The following is a 26,751-nucleotide window of genomic DNA, read 5'->3' as shown; positions in this document are numbered from 1 at the left end:
AGACTCCTGGGCTCAAGCGATCCTCCTGCCCCGGCCTCCCAAGTAGCTGGGACTACAGGCATGTGCCACCATGCCCGGCCAATTTTTTCTATATATATATTTTAGTTGTCCATATAATTTCTTTCTGTTTTTAGTAGAGACGGGGTCTCGCTCTTGCTCAGGCTGGTGAACGATTTTAAATCTCTAATTTATCTCTGAAGAGGAAAGAAACAGAGATTATAAACACCAGCTCTGGTAGAAAGAGCTTCTTGAGAGTTAAAGCATTGGAGGAACCTGGGTGCTGTACCGGCGCCATCAACGCAAAGGGTGGAAGTGAGTTTTGGCGGGTGGACACATCAGTTATGCTTGCAGGTACCGGACTGCACACCAAACACGTTTTGCACAGGGACACTTGGATCCGTGCGTGCATAGGACACATGTTTACACGCAGACGCATGTTTTACACACGAACACCCACATACTTGCACGGGACACATGCACAGGACATGTGTTTTGCACAGGACGCAAGTTTCCGTCCTGTGCACGCACGCTCCTCAGCCGGCGCGGCCAAGCGCCCAGACAGCGACAGCGGAGCCCGGAGGCAGGGAACCCGGGCACCGCGCCAGGCCGGCGACAGGAACTACAACTCCCGGCACAGCGCGCAGGTGGCCCCGCCCCGGTCCGGCCCAGGGCCGGGCGCCGGCAGTTGCGGGGCTGCGGGGCCGGGCAGGGAGCCGCATGGAGCCCCCGGCGGCGGACGGCCGCTTCCTGGGCGACTTGGGTAGGTGCGGGCGCCGCGGAGCAGGCGGAGGAGCGAGGCCGCCAGTGCCGGTGCTGGGGACCGCAGAGGCGCGTCCGATGCCCCCGCCCCGGGTGCGTCGTCGGGGGGGGGGCTGGGGGTGCCGCGGCTAGAGCGGGTCCGGGGTCCCCGAGCACCTCTCATGGGGTGGCGGATCGCGCACCTTGTCCCGGGCCAGCGCTCTGCGGGGCTGCCATCCGTGGGACGCCCAGGCGCGGGGCTTCCCGCGTGCCCTGGGGCGATACGGGCGCGGGCAAGGGGTTCCCCAGCCGAGGGACAGAGCCTGAGGGTGCCCACTGGGGCGCATTCGCGGGCTGCCCGGGCGCGAGCTGACGGCGGTGGCGCAGTGACCTGAGCATCCCGCAGAGGCACCTGCTGTGACAGGGCGTCCAGAGTGAGGACGCCCTCGGGACGCCGTGCCACACTGAGAAACGCGGTCTCAGTTCTGTATGCGATCCTCTGCACCCTTTGGGCAGCCCAAGAACAGAAGGGATTCGAGGTTAGGACATTGGGGGAGCAATTTTTTTCGGTGAAGTAATAATATGGCAAATGAATGGCGAAAGCACTTGGAACGCCCGGAATGAAAAAAAAAAATCTAAGGTATATTTACACTGGTGCAAACAGTAGTGCAAATAAAAGGGAAAAGTCTTAAGGTAAATTTAGCTGAAGAGGAAGTTGCAAATCATTGCAAGGCAAAGGTTTTAATTGATTTTGCAAAACAACCACCTTCAGCCGGATCAAAGGCACTTATGGTAATTAGCGTCTGTTTTTACTTGGCATTCCACCCCAGGCAAGCGCTGGACTTTGGCCCTGACGCTGAGATCCCTGTTTGATTGGCTCGGTTGAATAAGCAATGAACAGCTAACCACTGAAGCCTACTTAAACGTGTATTTTAGTATTTTTGTACATGTGGAGGGTTCACGGGCTTGGACTTCTGATCATGTCTTCTGCATAGTTTATTGTGGAATGTATCTGTAGAAGAAAAGCTCATTCTAAACTAATGGATGTACAACTTCTGGGGTTCATGGATATTTCTGACATTGTCATTCGTTCATTTAATATATTTTTCTAAAAATATGATCTGCTGACATTTTTATTCCCAACCTTATGGATAAAGTGAATATGTTGGATCCTAAACAACACTGCTATCCTGGCAGAACAGAGGCTGGCTGTAGGGGCTTTAACTCATGTTAACCTTCTGACCTCAAATTCTGTACGTGTGGTGTATTGCAACAAAAACATTTAGGTTTTCCATTTTTAAATATAACATCGCACAGAGGTTAACGATTACAGAGTCTTACAATATAGCCTTTTCAGTAAGTACAAAGAATTTAGGAAGACTCAGTCACACCCTAAAATGAATCTAGTATTGATAACTTAGCAAATATAAGACAGATCATTATAGAACCAACGTAAGTGTCTGTTTGCAAAGTTGAAAAAGTAATCACCATATTCGGCATTTGTACACAAGAGCTTCTTACTTATGCTCTTCAGTTACCCTCAGCCAAGGGCCCTGGACGTGGGGTGTGCAGAACGTGAGGTGGGGTGAGAAAAAGGAGAGACGGTTACTGGGACTGTGATGGCTGCTGGGTTATGTGTCACTAGCTACAAGCCCAAGATACAGCCGCAAGTTGAGCATTTCTGGCAACTTAGAGATGCAACTGAGGTCACATGGCTAGAAAGTAGCAAAACTAAAACGCAAGTGGGTTGTTGTTTTTTTTGTTTTTTTTTTTTCTGGTTGTTTTTTGGTCATTGTTTGTTGTACCCTAAAAGGCTCATGCTCTTCCCATCAAATAGGTTATGCTCTACAGGATACGTAGGGCTCCCTGCAGGGCTGGAATGGCGGTTGATTGGGATGGGTGGGCAATGCTGTGTTTGCCATTTCTGCCTTAACCACAGCACCTTCTTACCTGGAGGAAGGTGTTTGCCTCCGGGGTCCACATCCGCAGTGGGCGTCACAGGTTGATTTTCATCCCCTGCTCTTGTCCTGTGGTTGATAGTCCCAGGAACAACCATGCAGCTTCCTTCTTCTGTTGAATCTGCTGAATTTGATGTTTTAAAAATACAATAGTATTGAAAGTTCTTTGAGAGATTCAGGTCATCAGTGCCCTGGCTGGGAGGTTAATACCCTCAAAATCTGTGCAAATTGTGTTTCTGTTTCTGCCTTAGAGAAAGCTGCATTCTAGAAATGTCCAGAAATTTCCTTTGGTGGAGGAACCTTTGGGCACTGTGTTATGCTAACAAAAAAGGTCTGAAGGAAATTAAAAGTGAGCCCACCCAGGATGGCTCCAACACCTGTTGGGATTCCCAAGCAGTTGCCGGGACCTGGGGTGGTTGCCATCTGTTACAGTATAAATATGTTTTTGCTTTTTTGACATAACTGCCTTGGACGATGGGGGAAGCCTTGGGAATTTATCCAGCTGGGGATTGAGGAACAGTGGATCAGAGTAAGGTATTTTGGGCTGGACCCCAAAGGTCCTTCAGGTGGAAAGAAAAAAGGGTAGCTGCTCTGGGCCACAGCTGGGTGTAGGAGACAGCGGGAGGTGGGGGCTAGAGCAACACCCACACCGGGACTCCCAGTCCTGGCTGCTACTGGAATAACCTGCGTGAGGATCTTTAAAAATACCGATGCTGGGTCCCGTGCCCAGAGATTCTGGTCGAATTGTTCCGGGGTACAGCCTGGGTGCCGTACGTTTTAAAAGCACCCCAGGGGATTCTAACCTGCACCCAGAGTTGAAAACCACTGAACGAGAAAGTCTGGCAAAGCTGCTTCTGTCTGGACTAGGTCCGTGGACGTAGGGGGGAGGACGGCGCACACCCAAGCACCCAGGCACCAAAGAGAGGTGCGTTTTGGTACAGAATTGAATGCAGAATAAAACTGGGCTGAATGTGACAGCATGGCGAGAGGTTTAAGCTTCTTGATGGGTCGAAGTCGTTCTTTATCGAGATCATCCGTGCGCCAAGTGTAAGGTGAAGAGTACACGACATAGATCTGGGCTTTGTGGACACTTTCTGTGCAGAGGTTACAGTGCTGTCCCGAGGTGACACCCTAGCCACCTTCATCGTTCTTGGGTTTTCTCCCCACGTCTTGCTGGCCGGGTGTTTGCAGCTCGTATCTCGGGTGAGTCGTGTCTGTGGACGGCTGACCATTCCCTGGATAATTCTGACTTTCAGGCGCAATCTCATTCCAGGTTCTAGCAGTGGATTCTCACGTAGCACCCTCTGAACTCATTTTTATAGTGGATCTGGGGCATAAAAGGGCAAAGTAACGGATTTGGGTGTGAAAGGGCAGTACCAACCTACCTGAACAGGCAAGATAAAAATAATCTCTCTGTTTTCCTTCCCATGGCTTTGTGTTCACTGAATTTGCAACTCTGGGAAACCTGGTGAGGTTGGGCTGAGGCAGCTGTCAGCATCTTTCCTTCTCCTCCTGGGTGTGGTCGCTTTGCACGTCTGGCTGTGCGCGGTGGGGCTGCCTCCCTGTGACTCACCTTTGGAAGGTATTTTACATATTTTGGTTTTAGCAGATTTACTTTTCAACTTGTGTTAGCTGAAGTGGGAACGGAGACCAGCGCTAATGTCAACCAGGAGTTTAATCAGTGTGATTCGGTAGAATCAGGTAGAGAGGAAGGAGGAGGAAAATGTTTCTCATCTCATGTTTCTATTACTTTCCTAAGGCTCGGTGCGGTGGCTCAGGCCTGTAACCCCAGCACTCTGGGAGACCAAGGCGGGAGGATCGCTTGAGCTTAGGAGCGTGAGACCAGCCTGAGCAACAGTGAGACCCCATCACTACTAAAAATAGAAAAATTAGCTGGGCGTGGTGGTGCGCACCTGTAGTCCCAGCTACTTGGGAGGCTGAGGCAGGAAGGTCACTTGAGTCCAGGAGTTTAAGGCTGCAGTGAGCTATGATGATGCCCCCCCCCCCCCGCAAAATAGATTTAAATCTCACCAAAATGCAGCCTGAGGTAGCATATTAAGGCAAACAAATTAGCAAGACCAGATTGTAAAGCAAGTCCCGTTGAGATGCACATATCACTGGCAGCTATTTATTTTCCATTATTGTAGTTGTGGTAAAAGATACATAACTTAAAATTTACCATCTTAACCATTTTTAAGTGTACAGTTCAGTGGTATTAAAAGCACTCGTAATACTGTGGAACCATCACCACCGTCCATCACTATAAATCTTTTCATCTTGTAAAACTGAAACTCCAGAGGCTTTAAACACTGACTTCCCACCCCCGTCCCCGGCCCCTGCCCCCCACCCTTCCGCTTTCTGTCTCTGTGGGTTTGATTACCCTGGGGACCCACATGAGTGGAATCAAACGGGGTTTGTCTTTCTGTCTGGCTTGTTTCTCTCAGCATAATGCTGTCAAAGATCATCCCTGTTGGCGCAGGAGTCAGAATTTCCTTCCTCTTGAAGGCTGAGTAATACTCCACGGCACGGAGCTGGGGAACTGGCAGGCACTGCTGCAGGCGTTTAGGCATTGCTTAACCGAGTGGAGAAGTCTGGAAACTTTGTTTCCAGCTACCCTGATCAAAACAAGATGGAGGCAGGACAAGGTTCCAGCTGGTTAGAACGAAGGTCGCTTAGGGGAGGAATCGGCCACCTCTTGACCTTGCAGCTTTGTCAGACCCTCGTCACCATGAAGTTACCACACTCCTACCATGCACCTGCCGCCATGACACTTCCTATTTGACCACAGTTAGTCCAGAGGAGGGCGTCACCCTAACTGCAGGAAAGCACTGCCCTTTTCTAAGAAATAACACAAATATTCCTCCCCTTGTTTAGCCTATAATTAGGCTGTTGCTTTTTAATCGAGGAACCCAAGGAACCAGGGAGCCGGCTCTCCTCCCCAGGGAGAACTTGCCTCTCTGAATACATCTTTACGCTTTCTGAATACATCTCGCTTTCACTTTATACTGTCGGCTCGCTCCTGAATTCTTTCTTGCTCCAAGCCAAGGACCTGCTTGGACTTTAAGTGGCTCCCAGCGTTGGGAGTCACTTTCCCGTGTGAGTGCATAGACCAGGTTTTGCTTTTCCATGGAGAGCTGGGTTGCTCCCGATTGAGCTATTGTGAATAAGGCTGACTTGCAGCTATTTTAAATGTCAGAATTTATAGAAGGGATGAGAGAATTTTGATGATCTTTCTCTCGCTTCCATGCTTAGCGTAGGCTCAGAAGATGGGGTGACTTAGTAGGCAAAAGCTGAGAAAACACTTTCAAGTCTGTGCCCTGAGATCTGCCTGTCGGCCTCTCAGCACTTGGCTAAACCTGCAATTTAAAATGGCTGCTTCAACCTGCGGAGCTAACAGTTGCTCAAAAATTAGGACACAGCAAGTTCACCTGTTTTATCACGGTTGCGACTAAATGAGTGCATTTTTAAGCACAAGCACAGACAGATGCATCCTGCTCCAAGGGAAAGCAGAATTCTGCGTGGTTGGGTAGTTTTGAACCTTATTCACAGGTACCTGCGGTGAGCCCAATACCAAAGGGCCTTTTTGTTGGGTGCGTCACTCTGTGAGGTGGTTCTGGAGGACAGAATTACAGGGCAGCACCGATACTTGTCTACGCTCCATCTGTGGAAAGCTGAGCTGTTCCAGAAATGGTGGTCTGCCAGGGGTCGATGAACTCTACCCACCTGGGCAGTGATATCAAGGGTCACTCAGAACCCACTGGGAAGGACAACGAGGATACGTTTTTCGAGGATGCCAACCTGCAGTTACCTGTGCTTGTCTGTACAGTAAAAACAGCACCATACCTTAGAGGATGCTCGTGAGTGGTCCAGCTTTGAGGGTTTGACTTTGATGGGTTGGGAAGGCAAAGCTGAAATAATTAGTCCCTGCTTGGGCCGGAGTCTGTTGAACACGTTTATTAGGAACCAGAGCCAAGAACCCTGGTGATGCTGAATGGCCCCAGGTGGTGTCTGGTTTTGCACTGGGACAGGAAATGTGCCCCAGAGGGGCCAGCTCCTCAGCGTGGGACGTGCCACACAAACACGTGTGCCCCAGCCTGGGTGGCGGGAGCCGGGCTGGCTTGAGAGTCAGGGATTCCGGGCTGTGGGATCTTAAGCAAGTCTTTTCTCTGATTCATTTTTATAGAATGGGCTAAAAGAGATCATAAAGGCTTTCTTGTTAGTTTTTAAGATATAATTTTTATGGCTATATTATAGTTTTAAAAATCTAATATACCGTAAGACTTATCATGAACAATGTCTGTCTTCTTCCAAGCCCTCCTGGCCCTGCCTGACTCTCCCACCCAGCGGCGGCTCCTGCACCTGCTGCAGCTGTTGCTCTGTTTACCTGCGTGTGTGGATAGTGCAGCTTCTCAATTCCGCCTTCCCCGCCGACGTCCTGCCGTGGGCGATGAAGCTCCTCCCCACCGGGTGCTCCTTTCCCCTCACACGTTTCCCTCCAGGGTCTTCCCGTGTGATCACATGTTCCGTCTAAATCAGTGTTCAGTGTCCACGTTGTTATAACTGTGAATAGTGCGGCTGAGCCACTTGCTAGACGGATTCCCTCTCCCTGTGTGAGGTCTTGCTTTCCTTGGAGGCAGTTTCCTTTCTGCTTACCTGTCGGTTTGGTTTCCCCATCCCTGATTTATCCCCACCCTGCCAGAGCGCCGGCGGGTCTCTGTGTCCACTCAGGCACCCTGGGTGAGCGACTGGTCCCACATTCTCTTGTTCAGTTTTTGGGGACATGCCCCCCCCGCCCCAAAGCCTTGGGTCTTTCTACTCCTCAGGGAGATTTGCAGACCCCTCTCTTTCAGCCCCTCTCGGGGGGCTCAGATTCACCTGTGCTGTGCTGACACCTGCCCACCCACACCAGCCCTGCCTCCTTCATCGTGCGTTAGCTGCCTCGTGCCCACCTGCTCACCTGTCACCCACGTTTTCCTGAAATCACTGCACAGCCTGATTTTTGTTTGTTTATGCGAATTATGCCTCCTGCCCTCACTCCCAATTTGGTGGGCTCCTCGGGGAGGGTGGAGATGGGCGTGGACGGGGGGCTTCCTGGAGGAGCAGGCACTGCAGTCTGGGGCCGAGGAGGACGTTCAGCCAGAGGGAGGTGGCAGGGGGAACGGGGACATGAAGCCACCTGGCACTCTGTGAACCACGCGGAGGTCCCTGGGGACGAGGCCTTGTGCGTGGTGGGGAGGGGGAAGCCCTTGCCTGCGACCTCACCCTGGAGGAAGAAACCATCGGAGGGCTGGGGGCAGCCCCCCTCCCCGCCCCTCCCCAACCAACATGTGATTCATCTTCACTGGGAGGGGGCGGCTGGAGACCAATTATGTGGCGGGGGCTTAGGGCAGAGCTTTAATTGCAGAGGGAATTTCCAGAACAGCCTGGGGTCTCAGGTTTCCAAAGCGGCGCTCCCCTAGGGGAAATGGTGTGGGGGCTGGGAGCAGCCTGTGGTCAGGCCTAGCCGGTCAGTTTTCTGAGGGGCAGCGTGTCCTGCGCTCACTCCTCGTGGGTGGATGCAAGGTTACCACGGGCCAGTAACCATCGCTGGGCCCAGTCCCGTGGCCCTGTGGTCCTGGCTGTGGTCTTTTGCAGAGCGTGGGTCTCCCCCTCCCCCCGAGGGTCATCGGGCGGTTTGGGGGTGTCAGGAGAGGCGATGAGGCTTGCCGGGCACCCGCTGCCTGCTGGTCTCCTGACCCCTCTGCTCCCCGGCGCAGCTCTTTGCGTGGAGGACAGCCTTTGTGACGGCCTCCTCCATGCCCAGAACGTCCTCCGCTGTCTTTGGTTACTTTTTCTTTTCTGTTTTGTTTTTTTTTTTTTTTCCTAGAGACAGGCTCTTGCTCTGTTGCCCAGGCTGGAGTGCAATGGTGCATCATAGCTCACCGCAGCCTTGAACTCCTGCCTCGGCCTCCTGAGTAGTTGGGACTACAGGTGTTCACCACTACGCCTAGCTGATTTTTTCTATTTTTTGTAGAGACAGGGTCTCACTGTGTTGCCCAGTCTTGAATTCCTAGCCTCAAGCTATCCTCCCACTTTGGCCTCCCAAAGTGCTGGGTTTGCAGGTGTGAGCCACCTTACCTGGCCCTTTTTCTAAAAATAGTTTTTAAATTTTTAATTGTGGTAAAGAACACATCACATAAAATTTCCCATCTTAACCATGTCGAGCATCCAGCTCGGTAAAGCATATTCAAATTGTTGTGAAACAGACCTCTAGAACTTTCTCATCTTGTAAAACTGAAACTCCCTCCCTGTTAAATAATAACCCCTCTCCCTCTCCTCCCAGCGCCTGGCCGACACCGTTCTACTCTCTGCTTCTACGGGCTTGATGCTCTAGGGACCTGGCGTAAGTGGACTCATGCGGTATATGTCCTCTTCTGTCGGGCTTATTTCACTGAGAATAGTGAAGTTTCATCCACGTTGTAGCATGCGACAGGATCTCCTTCCTTTCTAAAGCTGAGTGATGTTCCGTTGCCTGGATAGAGCACATTCTGCTTATCCTTTCGCCAGTCGATGGGGACCTGGGTTGTTTCCACGTTTCAGCTATTGTGAGTGATGCTGCTATGAACGTGGGTGTACAGATATCTCAAGACCCTGCATTCACTTCTTTAGCGTATATCCCCAGAGGTGGGACTGCTGGATCATATGGTAACTCTATGTTTAGTTCTTTGAGGAAGTGCCACCATATTGTTTTCCGTAGTACATTCCCGCCGATGGTGCACAAAGGTTTCCCTGTCTCCACATCCTTATCTACGCTTATTTTGGTTTTTTGATGGTAGCCATCCCGGCAGGTGTGAGGTGGTGTCTCGCTGTGGTTTTGATTTGCATTTCTCTAATGATGACTGATGCTGAACACCTTTTCATGTGCTTGTGGCCGTTTGTATGTCTTCTTTGGAGAAATGTCTATTCAAATCCTTTGCCATTTTAAGATTGGGCTATTTGTTTTTTTGTTGTTGAGTTGTCGGTGTTCTTTATTTATTCTAGATATGAACCCCGTATCAGGTATATGACTTGCAAATATTTTCTCCCATCCTGTGGGTTTCCATTTCACTCTGTCGATTGTGCCCTTTGATGTACATTTTTTTTTTTTTAAATCACATCCGCTGCTTCTGGCCTTTGCCTTCAATGGCTACTGCTAAGATCACTGCAGTTGAGGTTCATGCCCCAGAAAATACAGTTACCAGTAAGTTGCATTTCCTCTGTAGACCGGTCATATAAAGAAATAAAATTAGACCAGCCTGAGCAAGAGTGAGACCCCATCTCTACAAAAAATAGAAAAATTAGCTGAGTGTGGTGGTACACACCCGTAGTCCCAGCTACTTGGCAGGCTGAGGCAGGAGGACCCCTTGAGCCCAGAGTTTGAGGTTGCTGTGAGCTAGGCTGACACCACGGCACTGTACCCAGGGTGACAGAGCAAGACTCTGTCTCCAAAAGAAAAGAAAAAAAAAAAGAAATTAGATTTTCTTTTAAAAATTGTATGTCCAGACTTCATAATTCACTTTAGTAATTCCTTCCATTCACTCACTCGCTCATCAGCAAGGGGCTAGAGCATCTTCGCGGAGCCAGGCCTGTGCCAGGTGCGGGGAGCGCAGAGACGAACAAGCAGCGCCCGGTGTGGACGCTGCTGCAGCCCCGCCGGCTCCATGCCGCTTCCTCGGCCAGCCCGGGTGCAGGGGGATCTTGCCCTGAGTCCCCGTCCCTGGAAATGTTCCTCCACGACTGCAGATGGCACGTCGTCTTACTGTCCTGAATTATCTGCACACCCCCGCGCCCCTGTGAACTGCCTGCTGCCGCATCTTGTTCCTCTCCTGGCAGCGGAAGATGCTAACCTCGTCCAGATGTGCTGTTGGCTGCACGTCCTGGCCCGGCCCGGGGCCTTCCCGGGGCCTTCCCGGGATGCTCTTGTCAGTTTTGGCTGCGAGACCCGGGCCTCACCCTGCCGTCCTCCTCTTTTTTTTTTTTTTTTTTTTGAGACAGAGTCTCACTCTGTTGCCCGGGCTAGAGTGAGTGCCGTGGCGTCAGTCTAGCTCACAGCAACCTCAAACTCCTGGGCTTAAGCGATCCTACTGCCTCAGCCTCCCGAGTAGCTGGGACTACAGGCATGCGCCACCATGCCCGGCTAATTTTTTGTATATATATATATTTTAGTTGTCCATATAATTTCTTTCTAATTTTAGTAGAGATGGGGTCTCACTCTTGCTCAGGCTGGTCTCGAACTCCTGACCTCGAGCGATCCACCCGCCTCGGCCTCCCAGAGTGCTAGGATTACAGGCGTGAGCCACTGCGCCCGGCCCCGTCCTCCTCTTAAAGCTGCAACCTCTCGTCCTTCCCTTGGGACTTTGCTGCCTCAGACTGACTTTAAGTGACGTAGCCACTTCTCACGACAGCAGTGGGGTTTCTGTGCTTTACTACCGGGGCAGCGCAGGTAGGCAGTTCCTCAAACTTGGCTTTTACCTTTTGCAGGGATCAAATCCTCCTCTGCGGTTCGGCCCTCCTTAGTCAGTAAGGCTATGTGAGCATTAACCCCGCACTGTCATTTACGTGACAAGGAAGTGACATGGCGTGTCATGGAAGTGTCTAGAAGGCTCCACTGTCTGAGAGGGGTGCAGAGGAAGCACGGGCATGGGGTCTACACTTGGGGAGTTTACAGTCTGTCTGCACCTGGCGTAGACAATACCCAAACGTGACTTACCAGCCACGAAGCCGGGCGCCGCGGGGCTCCATGCCCCTGCCGGTGGTTGGCTCTGGTCCGTTCCGTCTCCTGGCCTTGCTGTGCTTGCGGGTCCCGTCTTCAAGCAGGGAGCCAGACGGCTGCAGCGGGTCCAAGTCCAGTCGAGGCAGCATCCAGAGGAAGAAGGGGGACGGTCACTTCCCGCGGCAGAGCGTTGGAGCTTGGAGCCCTCCCGGCCTCCCCTCCTCGTCAGCTAGAGTTGGGGCAGGTGTTCTGTGGGAACTAGGCACACGGGTGCAGGGACCAGCTGAAGACCCTTCTGTGGTCTGTTTCCCTGCGCAGCAGAGAGCCAGCAAACAGGTGGGGGTCACATAACACAGTGACACCCGTGTGGGGGGCAGAGGGGACAGAGATGGGCCAGGCAAGATAACCATCACTTCTGAGTCTCGACGGGCACAGTGGAAGTTATCTCAGACGGCGGGGGGAGGGGAGGAGCCCAGAGCCACGCAGGGAGGAGGGCTTTCCCACTGTCTGAAGCAGTGGTTCTCAAAGTGTGGTCCCCGGGCCAGCAGCGCCAGCCTCACCTGGGACTTCTCTGGAAAGGCGGGTTCTCGGGCCGCACCTGTGGCCACAGACTCAGAGGCTCTGGGTGCACCTGAGCGAGCCCAGCAGGAGACCAAGCCCACTCAGCCTGAGACCCACGGGCCATGGGCCACGGGTGTGGCAGTCTCAGCTGCACTTTGTGTGCCTCGTTCTCCGAAGGGGTGGCGGGAGGGGAGGCTGAGGACGGGTGAGCCGCGTGTAAGACAGAGGGGAGGTTTCGGAGAATTTTACTCTGTTTTGGGATAGCAGTGGTGCCTTTACTTATTCATCAACAAACATTTGTTGAACATTTACAGGGTGGGAATGCAAAAAAAAGAATCATTATACTTTGAGGAAAACACAACGTACCGAGACTTAGGAGATTTAGCTAAAGCAGCATTCAGAGGAAACTTACAGCTGTAAACATTTTTATTACGGAAAGAGAAAGATCCCAAATGCATGACCTGACCTTCCCTCTTAAGACACTAGGAAAAGGAGCGCAAACGAAACCTAAAGAAAGCAGAAGGAAAGACATAAATAATAAAGATTAGTGCCAAAAATAATGAAATAGAGAATAGAAAAACAGTATAGAAAATCAACAAAAACGAAAGCTGGTTCTTTGAAAAAGATCAACACAATCGACCCACCTTTAGCCAAACTAGCAAGAAAAGGAAGAGAGAGGATGCGGCTCACCAAGATCAGGGATGCCAGGGGAGGTTACTCTGGACCTTACAGAGATAAAAAGGATTATCGGGGGACACTGTGGACAACGGTGTCTCGTTCTGCTCGGGCGGCCGTAACAGAACACTCTGGACTGGGGAGCTCTTATCTCACGGTTCTGGAGGCTGGAAGTCTGAGATCCAGCTGTCAGCAGGGGTGGTCTTTGCCGGGGCCTCTCTCCTTGGCGTGCAGACAGCTGCCTTCCCACTGTGTCCTCTCAAGGTCTTTTTCTGTGTGTGCAAAGCCCCGGTGTCTGTCTGTCCTAATCCCAGCTTAAAAGGACCTCGGTTCTGTCAGGTCAGGGCCCACCCTATCTGCCTCATTTTCCCTTAATGACCTCCTTAAGGGCCCTGTCTCCAAATACAGTCACCTTCTGCGGCATTGGGGTTACGGGCTTCAAACTATGAATTTTGGGGAGACACAATTCACACCCTAACAAATTGTGTGCTGACAAATGAGGTAATGTAGATGGAATGGACACGTTCCTGAAAGACAGAAACTACCAAAACTGACTAAAAAAGACATAGGAAATCTGAATAGACCTGAGACAAAGAGATGGAATTAGTAATTTTAAAACTTCCCATAAAAGAAACCCCAGGCCCAGACGTCTCTACAGATGAGTTCGACCAAACATGCAAGGAAGATTTAACACCAGTTCTTTACAGACTCTTCCAAAAAACATAGGTGAGGAGAGAATACGTCCCGACTCATTGTACGGGGTCAAGATTACCCTGATACCAAAACCAGACAAATACGTCGCAAGAAAACGACACTTACGGACATAGATGTCAGAAATCCTCAACAAAACACCAGTAGCCTGAATGAACCCAGCAACATATGGAAAGGGTTAAACACCGTGACCAGGTGGGGTTTATCCCAGGATGGCGAGATGGGCCTCACATCTGAGAACCAATGAATGTAATCTGTGTGGGTAGAATGATGGAAAAAAGTCCACACAGTCATCACAACACACACAGAAAAAGCAGCTGACAAAATCCAACAACCTTCAGGATAAAAACGCTCAACACACCAGGACGAGAAGGGAGCTTCCTCAGCTGATGAAAAGCATCTGTGACAAACCCTCAGCTGACATCCTCCTTAAAGGTGACAGCCCGAAAGCTGTCTCCCTACGAACGGTGGGTGTCTATTTGGCATTGTTCTGGAAGCCCTAGCCGGAGCCATCTGACAAGGAAAAGAAATACAATGCACCGAGATTGGAAAGGAAGAAGTAAAACTATCTCCACTTGCAGATGACATGCTCTCGTGCATGGACAGTCCGGAGGAAGCCACTAAAACTGAGTAATGAAGACGTGGTCCCTCCTTTCAAGGCGCTCCCAGGCGAGGAGGGGACACCGTAAATGCGGAATAAGAGTGTGCATGGGTGGGCATCGTGGGAAGTGTTTCCCGGAGGAGGTGCTTCACCTGGGCCAGGTGTGGGAGGCAGTTTGAACAGGAGCAGAGAGGACAATTGGGGGGCGAAGGTGGGGCTGTCAGGCCCAGCAGGGGGTGTCCAGAGGCGCAGGTGCGGACCCCTGGGGCCGTGCTGAGCTTGCGTGTGCCTGCAGGGCGGGGCTCCCGTGGGGCCGCGGTGGGAGGGGGTCGTGGAGGTGGGCAGGGTCCACGTGACGGAGACCCTCGTGGCCTGCCAAGGGGTCTGGACTCCAGCTTTCAGGCAGCGGGGGTGGCTCAGGGATCTTAGTAGGCGTGTTGGGACAATTCCATGATCACATACGGTGGCCTCAAGGGGCCCTGAGTCTTACATATGCGAGTTTGTCCTGCATGGAAGTGGCAGGGTCTGAGCGCAAGGTCCCCTTCCTTTCCAGGTTTCTGGGTGGAGCGGACGCCCGTGCACGAGGCCGCCCAGCGGGGCGAGAGCCTGCAGCTGCAGCAGCTGATCGAGAGCGGTGCCTGCGTGAACCAGGTCACCGTGGACTCCATCACGCCCCTGCACGCGGCCAGTCTGCAGGGCCAGGCGCGGTGCGTGCAGCTGCTGCTGGCGGCCGGGGCCCAGGTGAGTGGCTCTTCGGGGCAGACCCCAGGCTGGCTGCAGCCACAGGAGCGGAGGAGGCCGACTCAGGAGAGGTCCAGAGGGAGGAAGAGAAGTGGGTGGGCTCGGCCTTCTGTGACATGCAGGCACACGGACTGACCGGAGAGCACTGAGGGGACTTTGGAGGAGAGGCAGCAGGGGACAGAACAGGGTGTGCCGGGAGCCGAGGGAAGAGAGGCCGAACTGTGTCCACGGCCCGTGACACTTGGGAAGCCGAGGGCCGGGAAGTGCTCTTGGTCTCGGCTGTTAGGAGTTCACGGTGGCCCCAGAGAAGGCAGTTTTAGCAGAATGGTGGTGGGTGCTCCGCCCTGCAGTGGGCTGGGGACCAGCCACCTCCTGGACACAGGTCACTCCTCCCTCTCCGGTGGACAGCCAGGCCCGGGCTGCCGTGTGAGTCCAGAGAGCAGGTCCCAGCTCTGTGGTGGCTGAGTGGGACGCTGCCAGACCAGCTGTCTGGGGGAAAAAAAAAAGGGAAAAGAAAGAAAAACAAAACTCTGACTCGCTGCGTTCCCTGGTGTGAGTACGCCCTGGCTGGTTTTAGCCGCCAGCGGTTTCTGGCCCACGGAATTCCCGGCCGTTTAGCCCCGAGCCCTGGCGAGCTGGAGCCGGCCCCGCGCAAACCAGCCAGCGACTTCTTTACGAGGGTGCGGGGCCCAGTCTGAGTGCCAGGGCTGGGAGACGGTGACGGTGTACTGTTTGCTCTTCCTGGAGGCTTGGACTGGAACGCGTTTCAGCATGTACCCAAACAGAAGCAGAATCTGGACAAATTCTAGGTAGAATTTGCCAATCCGGGGAGTTGTCTTTTTCCTGGCCCGTGATGTCCGCGCTCGAGGAGGCGCGTGAAGCTGGCCCAGGCATTCCTTCCAGTTGAGGCTGGAGTTAAAACCCGTCTTCATACCCTGCCGCCCCCAGCGTGCAGCCAGGGCTCTCCTGTGCTTATTAGGTGTCTGCGGGGTGCTGGGGGAGGCTGAGCTTATCCTGCCTCGAGAGAAAAGAGCCCCAAAGGGGATGGCTTCTCTGCCTAGGAGGCCGCAGAGACCCCCGGCCACGTGCCTGTCACTGAACGTCCTTGCCTTGCTGGTGGCTTGGTGCCTAACAGCGCACCAACAGGCGCTTCCGACAAGTGCCTTTGCAGAGACGCGTTTGCACCACGCTGAGAGCGCCAGCGGTGGCGTCTCTCCCCTCCCCCCACCCTCTGACACTTGCTTCCCCCACGAGGTGGACGCCCGCAACATCGATGGCAGCACCCCGCTCTGCGACGCCTGCGCCTCGGGCAGCATCGAGTGCGTGAAGCTCTTGCTGTCCTACGGGGCCAAGGTCAACCCGCCCCTGTACACGGCGTCCCCGCTGCACGAGGCCTGCATGAGCGGTGAGTTGGTGGGTGGCTGCGCCCGCCCGGCTGGGCTCCAGAAGGTTCCTCTGTCCTGGGATGAGGGGGTTCGTGGAGGAAGCAGGGAAGCTGGGATTGGAAGCCCACGGCCGGGGAGGGAGCGTTCCCAGGGTGTCTCTGGCTCCTGCTGGCCCCGGCTGTGGAGATTCCTTGTCGACGGACAGTCTCGGTCCAGGGCTGGGCAGCTGGTTCTGTGTCGGGCTCGGCCTCCAGGCTGGGGCTCCCGGGCCTGTCCACGTTAGCGCTGGGGCCGGTCGGCCGCAGCGGCTCGCTGGCTCTTGGTGGTGGTTTGCCCTGCAGACCCCTGATCTGAGACTTGGCGAGACCCCGACACGTCCCGAGGGCCAGGCCAGAGGGTTCGCGCTGACCAGTGGTCTCGGGAGGGTCCCAGCCCCGCAGGCTCCGGCAGCAGGTGGGATTTCAATGGCCATCAAAGCACAGGCAGATCGTGGATGGTGGGAGGACAACAAGGCCGGTCCAAGCACAGGGAAAGTTCTTCGCCCAGTCTCATGGGGTCCGGAGCTCCTAAGGTATTTAGGACTGGAGTTTAGGGTGAGACCAGCTGGCGGAAATATTTTTAAATGACAGCCTCAGGAGTGGATTTTATGACACTCCTCTGAACAAAGGTTGCAAATCGTGGCTCGTATCCTGTTTGGCCAGGGTGCTGTTTATTTTGGGGTGCATTTCACTGGGCGTGGGGAGCAGGGTGTGTCCTTCCGTGGTGCCACGTGAGGCCACTGCTCACCTCTGAATCCCGCAGTTGGGTCGTCTTCCGACACCCACAGGCGTGGAGCTGGCTCCAGGGTGCTCTTGAAGGTTTCTGAGCAGATGTTGAGTGACAGGAACAGAATTTGGGGAAGGCTAGTTTGATGGCCCCCCCATGGACAGAGAGACTGGGATGATGCTGGGGGTCGGGGCCCCCTGGAAGCGGAGGGATGAGTTGGGGGCTGTCGCCAGGATCCGGGCGCAGAGCACTCAGAGTGGGCTGGTGGCGTGGGGTGGATTCCTTTAGGTTTGGGGAGGAATCCCTGGGATTTGGTGTGAGGGAGGGGCTGGGGGGGGTCAGGTGTGAGCCGGGAGGGCCCCGGGAAGGCGGCTGGGCGGGGGGACTCCGTGGTGGAGACACCAGGCGGGAGCCGCCAGTGCCTGGCTGTGGGTGGGGCTGGGTTTCAGGCCCGAGAGGAAGCTGGGTGGCTGCCAGCAGCAAAGGATGATCAGGTGATGAGTGAGGCTGGAGCCGGGACTCAGCACAGCGGAAAGGAGGGCCGCGGGCCCTGGGCATTGGCCACGTCTGCGTTAGAGGCCTGGACGAGACAGTCCCGCCATAAATACACACAGACATCGTGTACCCACGATCATTACAAAAATATTTGAAAAGAAAAAAGCCCGCGGGGAGTCCTTCCAGGAGACGGGCCTGGGGCCGGCACGGTGCTGGGCAGCCGCTGGCCCTTTGTGGTGGGTCCCAGGCCTGTGTCTGGCGGCAGGAGTCCAGGCGGGCCGTGAAGCCCCCCGGGAGGGGAGCGCGTCTGCTGGCTTCCTGGTGAGCTGCCAGCTGCCCCAGGTGCAGGTGGCCGGTTCCAGCCGCCACATCTGTCATGCCTGTGACCCCAGGGAGTGCACGCAGGGACGTTTCCACCCCTTTCCATTTGCTCTCAGGGAGCTCCGAATGCGTGAGGCTGCTGATCGACGTGGGGGCCAACCTGGAAGCGCACGACTGCCACTTCGGGACCCCCCTGCACGTCGCCTGCGCCCGGGAGCATCTGGACTGCGTCAAGGTGCTGCTCAACGCAGGTGCGTGGGCGTCCCCCAGAGCGGCCACGCGGCCACAGCAGATCCAGGCTCACCCTCGGGACACGTCCCCTTCCCCACACCCTCCCCTGAGTCCCTTCGACCCAGGCTGGGCCCACGTCCAAACCTAGGCCAATCCCTTTGTCCCGAACTCCACCAAATTCTGATCACCTCAAGCCTGGGTCATTTAAACCAGTGACTGTGGTCAGGAGACAGGGACTGAACCCATCAGGGCCCACACCTGGGGCTGAGGCTAGGTCAGACCCCCTCCCTCCCCACACACACACATGGCAAGGTGGCGGCAGGGTGGGGGAAGACAGAGGGGGGAACCTGTAATGTCCCCTGTAGCCACAAAGCAGAGTTCCCGGGTTCCTGGCAGGGCTCCGTGGGGGTTTCCAGAGCGGCATGGAGTTTGCTTGGGGCGTCCGGCTGGTGGGATTCCAGTGCTGGCTCCATGCCCACGGCAGCCTCAGGCCGTCTGCTCTCGTCACTGTGCCGATCTCAGACGGGCTCCCCCGACACCCCTTGTTAGGAAAGCGGATGGGCTGTCTTTTCTTAGAAAGTATTTTTTCCATCTTGGGAAATTTCAGACATACAGAGAAGAGACTCTGCAAACCCCTGCATCCTCACCAGTGGATTTTTCTTTTTAAAGTAGTGATTCTGAACTTTTGGGGTCGGGCCGCAGGCCCCCTGGGAATCCTGAGGAAAGCCAGGGACGGTGTCTTAGGAAAGTGTGCACACGGCACCCCTGCATGCGATTCCAGGCGGGGCCCAGGCCCTGCCCGAGAGGCTGAGCTGTGGAGGGGACACGCGTCCCCCACGGGACACGTGTTGTCGTCTCTGTCCTCTGTGCAGGCAGCGTGTCGAGCTGAGGAACCAGACTGCATTTGCAAAGGAGAAGGGCCGGGGAGGGGAAAGTCCGGCTATTAAGGTTTTAACCTGATCACTGACAACAAATAACTCGCTGGGAGGGTTCGGAGGTGGCTCACGGGGGACGGCTGTGCGTCCACCCTCCCAGCGCAGCCCCCGGCCCGGCACTGTCCCGTTCATGGTTGCGAAAGGCACACATCGAGCCGTCCGTGCTCACGTCCGGGACTGTGCTGGTTCTGGGCCTGCCAAGCTGTATTAAGGGTCCCGTCACTTCGCTGGCCCGGGGTTCTCCGAATCCGCCTTAATCCTGTTTTGCTTTGAAATCAGAATTGTGGTAATGAGCCGACCGTGACCCCTTTTCTGTGAAGCTGAAAGTTCGGAGTTTTTAATGCCTTGGTGGCGCCGGTTGCTTCTCTGGCCCCTCTTCTCTGACCCTCCCTGTCTCTGTGTTGTCCCGTGTTGTGCTGGCTGCAGGCTTAGGACCACACCCCGAGCACTGCTGTGAACCTGGGTCTCATGTTCTATTGTATTAGGAGAGTGAAAATATCTTAAATCAGGAAGCGGAAGGCAGGATTTTTCAGATACTTTTTCAGCAGGGGGACTAGAAGATGTAATAGCCTCATACCCCTCACTTTCTTCTCTTTCGACCCTCTAAAATTATCCCTAAGTGGTGGCATACCGGTAGTCTGATTTTTAAAAATCCCACTTTTGATACCATTTGACGATGGTGATTTGAACCTGTTATTTGTGGGATTACTTTGCCGACGCTGGGCTGTTTGCTTGGTTCTTTAAAATATTTTTCTCTTATAACCTCTTATCTACTAAAGAGCAGACTTCAAAGAAGATGGTATTTTCTTCGGAAAAAAAAAAAATCCCAAGGGCCCGCGAGATGGGATTGTTTAGAATTGGTGATAGCGCTGCCCTAAGAATGATGTTTTAAATCTTCATTTTTAATGCCTTGAAAAATGCCATGTTTAGCTACTAATTATCTGCATCTTTTAAATATCTGAATATCTTTGTGAATATCTTTCTCATCCTGAGAAAGGCGAGGAGGGTAGGTAGACTGAATTCACGGCTAAGAGGCTTAATGTCTTATCTGAACTTCGTCGTTTTGGGCACATGAGCTGTTCTCCCTTTGTTCTCTCCTTCTGTAAAAGAATATTTATATTTAAGGAATAATTCTTTCATTCAACCGGTATCTTTGGGGCTTCTGTCCCATGCCAATGCTAGGCAAAGGCACTGTGTGTCTGCGTTCGAGGCCAGGCTTGGGTCACCCAGCCTGAGCTTCCCGAGACCCAAGCAGACTGCCTGGGGCACTAGTGCTGACCTTTAACTCTTGAGGAACTTTTTTTGTTTTCCTTCTTTTTGGTTCTATTTCCAGTTCTATTTCTTTATTATTGCCACCTGTCTTTAGCTCTCTTCTCACAAGGGAAAGGAAAGAGTAATTACTGCTTTTGGATTTTGAAAAACATTTTTGAGAAAGCTACTGCAGGGTCTGTCTTGATTTTGTCTTCTGGGAGGGGGTCACCTTTGTGCACCGTGCCCAGTGAGAAGCACACGCTGATCCATTTCCTGGCTCCCAATTGTCTCCTTGGTGACATTTATTCTCCACTCTGGACCTCCAGGGGCCAACGTGAATGCGGCGAAACTTCACGAGACGGCCCTTCATCACGCGGCCAAGGTGAAGAATGTCGACCTCATCGAGATGCTCGTGGAATTTGGAGGCAACATCTACGCCCGGGACAACCGCGGGAAGAAGCCGTCGGATTACACGTGGAGCAGCAGTGCCCCGGCCAAGTGCCTCGAGTACTACGAGAGTGAGTGGCTGCGCGGGGTGTCCGAGTCCCTGTGCCCCGGCCGTGGCCCCCCCGTCCTGCAGCTGGGCCCTCGTTCTGCTGGGTCTCCTCGAGCTTCCGCTGAGGGCTTCGTCTTCAGTCCTGAGCGCTGTCCTTTGCCACAGGACGTGCCTGTGGGGACTTTGTCTGCTGGGCTGTTTTGTGCTGATGCGGCAGTTCCTCCTGGGGTCCCTGTGGGCTACAGCAGGAGCCGGCTGCCAGCACCGCCCCTGACCTGTGCCTCCTTGGGCGGGACGTCTGACAAAGGAGCCCGCTAGCCGCAGGGTATTTCTTTATAACACTGTGGCTCAAACAAAACTAACCAAACCCCCAAAACTCATGCAATGAAATCCCAGTGGACACCACCCCAGTTCCATTTCCTGGTGTCACTTCCTCGGGTCCCCGATGTCCTTCCTGAGAAGGCACGTCCTATTTCCAGGGGGGAGGGAGGCTTTTCCAGCTCCGTCTGACTCCGTAGTAGGTCGCGGGGTGCTGTGCGCCTTCCTGCAACTAACCTCGCGTACGTCCTCCCTCCCCTGCTGCAGAGACACCTCTGACTCTGTCGCAGCTCTGCAGAGTGAGCTTGCGGAAGGCCACGGGCGTCCGCGGGCTGGAGAAGATCGCCAAGCTGAACATCCCACCCCGGCTCATCGAGTACCTCTCCTACAACTGAGCGCAGGCGCGGAGGCCGGTGCGCCGCGGCCGGCAGGCTGGAGGGGGTCCCGCCTCTTTGCCTGAAGGGCGCGATCACCGTAGGTAGAAAGACGCTCCGCTGAGTCCCTGCCGGCTGTCCTCTTCTCCCCGAATCCTGGAGAATATTCCCAAGGCGCTGGGAAGGCCTGCATCTCAGGGCGCAGCGTGGATGTGACCCTGCGCTCGTTCTCTGGAACCGCTGCTCTCCCTCCGGCATGAGCCCGGCCGTCCTGTTTTCCGCTTTTCACGGACCGTCCTCAAAGGTACTCTCAGGACAGGTGGCTCGGGGAGCACGGAGGAAGCTGGCCGGGCTGGGGACTGCGGACAGCCTGCACAGACGCGCACCCCGTCCCAGGCACCCCGTCCCAGGTGCCCCGCCCCAGGCGCCCCCCGCCCCAGCCACCGGCTGCCCTCCGTGCTCATGGGACGTGGCCTGGACAGCTGCTCTGCCAAGCGTCCACTTGGACGCTTTTTCTGGAGCAGCGGTTGGCACGTTCCAAGGCGCCCCGTGCCCAGGCGTGTCTGTCACTCAGGGTCTCGTGGGGGAAGGCTCCGGCTTTGCATCCCCCACAGCTAGATGGTGTTTCTTAGAAGTTTGTCTTCAGTGTTAGGCCTCAAACTCTTTTAAAACGTTGATGTAGGAAAAAAAAAAAAAAACCTTGCAGAGGACACATGGCCCGTCCCGCTGAGGTTTTGTCAGGGAGCCATTCGAACACGCGGCAACACTAAGGTGTGTGCGAGCACATTCTTGCAGGTCAGCGTCTCCAGCGGAAAGCGCTGCTCCCACACTCTTCGGGGTTGGCTTTCATCGGCGCCTGCAGTCGCCAAGTGAATTCTTCACCCGCCCTAAATTCTGCTCACTCTCTGAAGCTCTGGCGTTAGCAGGAGAGGCTGCCAGCGCCCACCGGGCACAGCCCCGCTTGCTCATTCACTTTACAGATGCTCCTGGAGCAGCTCTCGGACGCCAGGCGTCCTTCCAGCTCTCTGAGCTGCAGGGACTCCTCAGCCAAGGCAGGGAAAGAAAATGTTTCACAGTCCTGTCCTGCAATAATAGAAACATCGTGGTGGTCTCCAGATACGCCCGGGCCTGCACGAGCCTCCCACCTTCCTTTCTCCAGCCGGTGTCCTGGGGCCACCCTCCGGATGTGGACTTTCTCTGGGGAGACGGACACCACCCCAGCGACCGGGTGACGAGGTTGTAGGTCCTCCTCCCCCGTAAGCAGGGCTGCGCCTGCCCCCAGAGCGTGGGGAGCACAGTAGGCCCAGCTGGCCAAGGCTGCCGACCGTGCCGCACAGCCAGAGGCCTCTCTCTGCATGGTCACATGCTGGGGGTTGGGGACACACGGCTGGTGAAGAACGTCACACTGGCTGCCACGGGTCTTCCCTCTCCGGGGTCCTAGTTCCAGCCGTTGCCAGGGTCAGGCCTCCTCTGACACGGAGGAGGAGAGCCAGTCCCACTCGCTTAGTGTTAGATGATGTCCGGATAAGTCCATGATTCTGCCTGGAGCAGTAATTTAAAAAGCACTGGGTTCTGCCCCTTCCACTCTGTGACAGAGTCGGGCCTCCAGCAGTGACGTCCGGCAACGTCTCACAGTGCAGCCTGGGTGCAGCGTCGGGTCCCCACGGTCACTGCTCAATAATAGCGGTCGATGAAATTCATTCTCATGTTCCTGCGGCCTCTTCTTGTCCAGGAGGAGACACCGGGGCAGCTCACCCGCGTGGGTGAAGAGGGGTTGCTCTCGCTGTCCCATGTTCCAGAAGGTCGTCTGACAGCACCGTGCCGGCCAGGGAGCCGCACCTTCCCGCCTCTGCCCCCGTCTCCTGGGGCCGCCCCCCTGATGTGGACTTTCTCTGGGGAGACGGTCACTGGGCAAGGGAGCAGGTGACGAGGTTGTAGTTCCTCCTCTGCCCGTTTGTCTGCTCCTCTGGGTCTAGATTGTCCCAGCTGCAAAATCGGGGTGACGGGTCATCCTTGGACCATCGCCAAGATCTTAACGTCCCACCGCTGGCTGCTCCGTTTATCCGCAGGGGAGGAAGTGGGACCAGTGGCCTCGCAGGCTTTTGCGCGGCTGAAATGAGGTCACTAAAAGATCCCTTGAAGAGTGTAAGGTGTCCCCTACGTGGTGTGACGGTTGCACGGGTCTGGTGGCGTTTGCAGCTCTCGAAGCCGTGTGACCTCTCCTCTTCGGACCCGGGATCGCACCCCCGTTTCACATTTCAGGGGTCCCGTAGGCAGAAGACTTCCCGGTTTGCATTTTGAAACTCGTTGTGCAGTTGGCAGCTGTGGAGCAGACATTTGCAGCAAACCGTTGCTAATCAAAATTCATAAACATCCTTTTATAAACCATTAAGAAAATGATTAACGACCCAACAGAAAAGGCCCAGGCAGAGAGTAGGAACAGGGACTTTCCAAAGGAGGAACCTGTGAATGTCCGGTCCCAGGAGAGCATGCTCTGTGGTGATTAGGGAATGCAGGTTAGCGAATATGTAACTCAGCAACGTGGTGCGTTCTACACCATCACCTTGACAACCTTGGAGAGGTCAGATAGTTTCATAACGGACCATCTGGGCAAAAGGGAAGGTGTGGGCAGCTAACGGGGTCAGCTGACACGTCTGTTCTGGACAGTTCTGGAGAGCTGTCGGTGATGTCTACTGCAGTAAAAAGTGTGCATCCCACGTGCCCAGTCCTCCCGTTAGATAAACATACCCCAAAGAAATGCTCAGACATGAGGACGCGTCTGAGGATCTTTGGTGCATCAACATTTGTAACAGTGAAGCCAAGTCCCCATCCGCAGGGCTAGAAAGTATTGTATCGTGCCTGCACCCTGTAAAAGTTAAGATGAATTAGAGTTCCATGTTTTGACACAAAGAGATCTAAAAAATAAAGTGGCAGATGAAAAAAGTTGCCAGACCTTATCTATGTGTGGTATGAATCCATCTGTTTAAATTTAAAAAAATAATAACAAACAGGCTAAGTATCTGAGGATACCTATGTATGGAGGAGATATACAAAGTCATGGAAGCCACACGCCAGCATCACGGAGGGTGCGTGCGACTTGGGGATGGGAACACAGGAAACTTTGTAACATTTCGTTTCTCAAGGGATATGAAGCAACATGCCAGAATGCTGCTATTCACGTAGGGTGGCAGATAGCTCCATGGGCATTATTCTCCACGCGTTCTGATATTTAATTTTTTCATAATAGAAAGTGAACGCACAGGGTGACAAAGGGCAAAAATGTTCTTTAAAAAAGGAAGAGATCTGTGTGACGATTATGAACTGAATTCTGCTTAAAAATACCTTTCAGCTTCCGATTGGCCGCAAGGTTGTGGTTTTGGTTGTAAGATCTCGTATTCCACAGTGGGTGTTGACACTTTTGGGGGGACCTGGTGCTCCCCTGAGAGCAGCTCGATGTTCGAAGCCCGCTGTTGTGGCGTTTGGCTGGAGCCCACCCCGAGCCCTGCAGGAAGGTGCCGGATGAAAGGCCTTTCCCTGCTCAGCTTTGCCTGCCCTGGGGGGTCACTCCCGGCCATGGGCCTTCGAGATGTGGCTCTGGAGCAAGTCCTCAGCCTCAAGCCCTCCCCTTTGGGGAGGTCACAAACAGTCCTCAGGACAGAGGGGCCGTTTCGCAGGGAGGGGACGCAGGTGTACTCGCTGTCACCAGCCTGTGCAGACACTGTCCTCCCACTGCACGGGGGAGGCCTGAGGAGGTGAGGGAGGCCTGGGGAGGCGAGGGGCACCTGGGCAGGAGAGGGACACCTGGGCAGGCGAGGGGCAGAGGAAGGGGCCTGGGGGGCTCCCAGGGAGGGAGTGGAGTCTCCTGTACGCAGAAACGCTACCTGTGGTGTCGCATCCATGCTTCCAGGAGAGTCTGCAGGGGGCTCTGAAGTCCTTTGGGACCAAGGGAAGGTCTGTTCCCTCCGCCGCTGCGTCACTTTGTTGGAGCTGCTTTCTTTCCAGGAGGGCAACTCCCTTTCCTTCTAAACAGTCGAGCTTTATTCACAAAGATGAGCGTAAAACCAACCGGCCCTGAGAACAAAGCTCGGCAGCTCGCACATCTGGAGAGCAGCTGTGCCTGTGCCGTCTGGAGATGAAGGCGGGGTGGGGGGTGGGGGGGGCCGCAGAGGGCCCTGGCGGGCTGTGCTCTGTGCACCCCCCTGGCCCAGCCCTGGAGCGGTTACCGTGCCCTTTGCAATGGCCGGGAAACTGTTCCCAGGTCCTGGAGTCTGCCTGTCCTCTTCTCTCCACGTTGGCACCACGTGGCGTGGACAGCCAGGCTCTGGTTATGCTGGCATGAAAGTTTTGTGATTTCTGGCAAATTGAATGAAAATACGTCGTAAGTTGGCTCCGTCCAAACAGAGGGCCTCCGAGAAGCCTGATGTCTCCAAACCTTGAACAAAGGGAGCAAAGATTTACGATGGTGCTTGCTGTATGCACGAGCTCTCTCTCTTTCCCGTGCGTGCACACACACGCTTATTTCGTTTGTTTATATAAAATTTCACTTTCCAGCATCTGGGCTCCAGGTGTGCGGGTATCGTGAACACGGACTCCACGTCTGGGGAGCATTTCACGCTGGACTCGGAGCCCCGATGCGCCCTCACTCGTCTGCAGGCTGCGTGATCAACACAGAAACCCCCATCACCTCTTGGTGTCGCTGGGAGTCCCGACGCTCGTCCCGCCGTGTTGGGGACAGAGGCTGAGACCGGACAGGAGGCAGCAGGGCTCACTCATTCCTAGGCCCACGTCCCCATCTCTCCCTCCTCATCCTTCTTCTTTCTTCTTTTTCACCAGTTGTTCTGTTTTAGGTTTTCTGCTGGGCACTAAGGATACAAAAACTGTAAAAACCAATCTTGGCCATGAAGGATTCCGGCGTCTGTTTCTCGGGGAGCAGGCGTGGAGACCAGTACCGCATCAGCGGTGCGGCAGTTAGGGGTGTGCTATGGTCCGAATGTTTGTGTCCCCCCAAATTCCTATGCTGAAATCCTAACCTGCAAGGTGAGGCTGTCGGGAGGTCCGTGACGAGGCTGGAGGAGCAGAGGTCTCACGGGTGGGATCATGCCCATACAGCGGAGGCCAGAGAGCGGCCCCCGCCCCTTCCGCCGTGTGAGGACACAGCCAGACGGCACCGGCCCTGACCAGGAAGCGGGTCTTCACCAGCCACCAAATCTGTGGGCGTCTTCGCAGCCTGCAGAGCTGTGCAAATCAAGTTCTGTTGCATAAAAGCCACTGGTTTAGGTATTTGTTACAGCAGCTCGAGCAGACTGAGACGCGGTATGAGCCCCAGACAATAAAGGAACAACTACCCCTAAACTGCCGGTGACTCTGCCAAAAAAAAGTAGAGAGATGATCTCTCACCCTGTTTCTAAAGTCTTGGGTTAGCAAGACGATTACACAACACAGAAAACCAGCTCCTTTTCGTATT

The 26,751-nt window shown here is 54.5% G+C and overlaps 1 protein-coding gene across 1 annotated transcript; it reads left to right on the top strand.

Moving 5' to 3' along the window:
• Nucleotides 1-671: 671 nt before the first annotated feature.
• ASB13 (ankyrin repeat and SOCS box containing 13) lies at nucleotides 672-24,244 on the top strand. Its single transcript, XM_069458615.1, has 6 exons — nucleotides 672-760; nucleotides 14,529-14,716; nucleotides 15,971-16,121; nucleotides 17,799-17,933; nucleotides 20,426-20,617; nucleotides 21,181-24,244. Exons 1-6 carry the CDS (start codon nucleotides 718-720, stop codon nucleotides 21,306-21,308), a joined length of 837 nt encoding a protein of 278 aa, XP_069314716.1. The 5' UTR covers nucleotides 672-717; the 3' UTR covers nucleotides 21,309-24,244.
• The last annotated feature ends 2,507 nt before the right edge of the window (nucleotides 24,245-26,751 follow it).

Source organism: Eulemur rufifrons, chromosome 25, assembly GCF_041146395.1.
Source record: "Eulemur rufifrons isolate Redbay chromosome 25, OSU_ERuf_1, whole genome shotgun sequence".
In the NCBI taxonomy this organism is placed as follows: Eukaryota; Metazoa; Chordata; class Mammalia; order Primates; family Lemuridae; genus Eulemur; species Eulemur rufifrons.
This window is presented reverse-complemented; position numbering and strand designations above follow the sequence as displayed.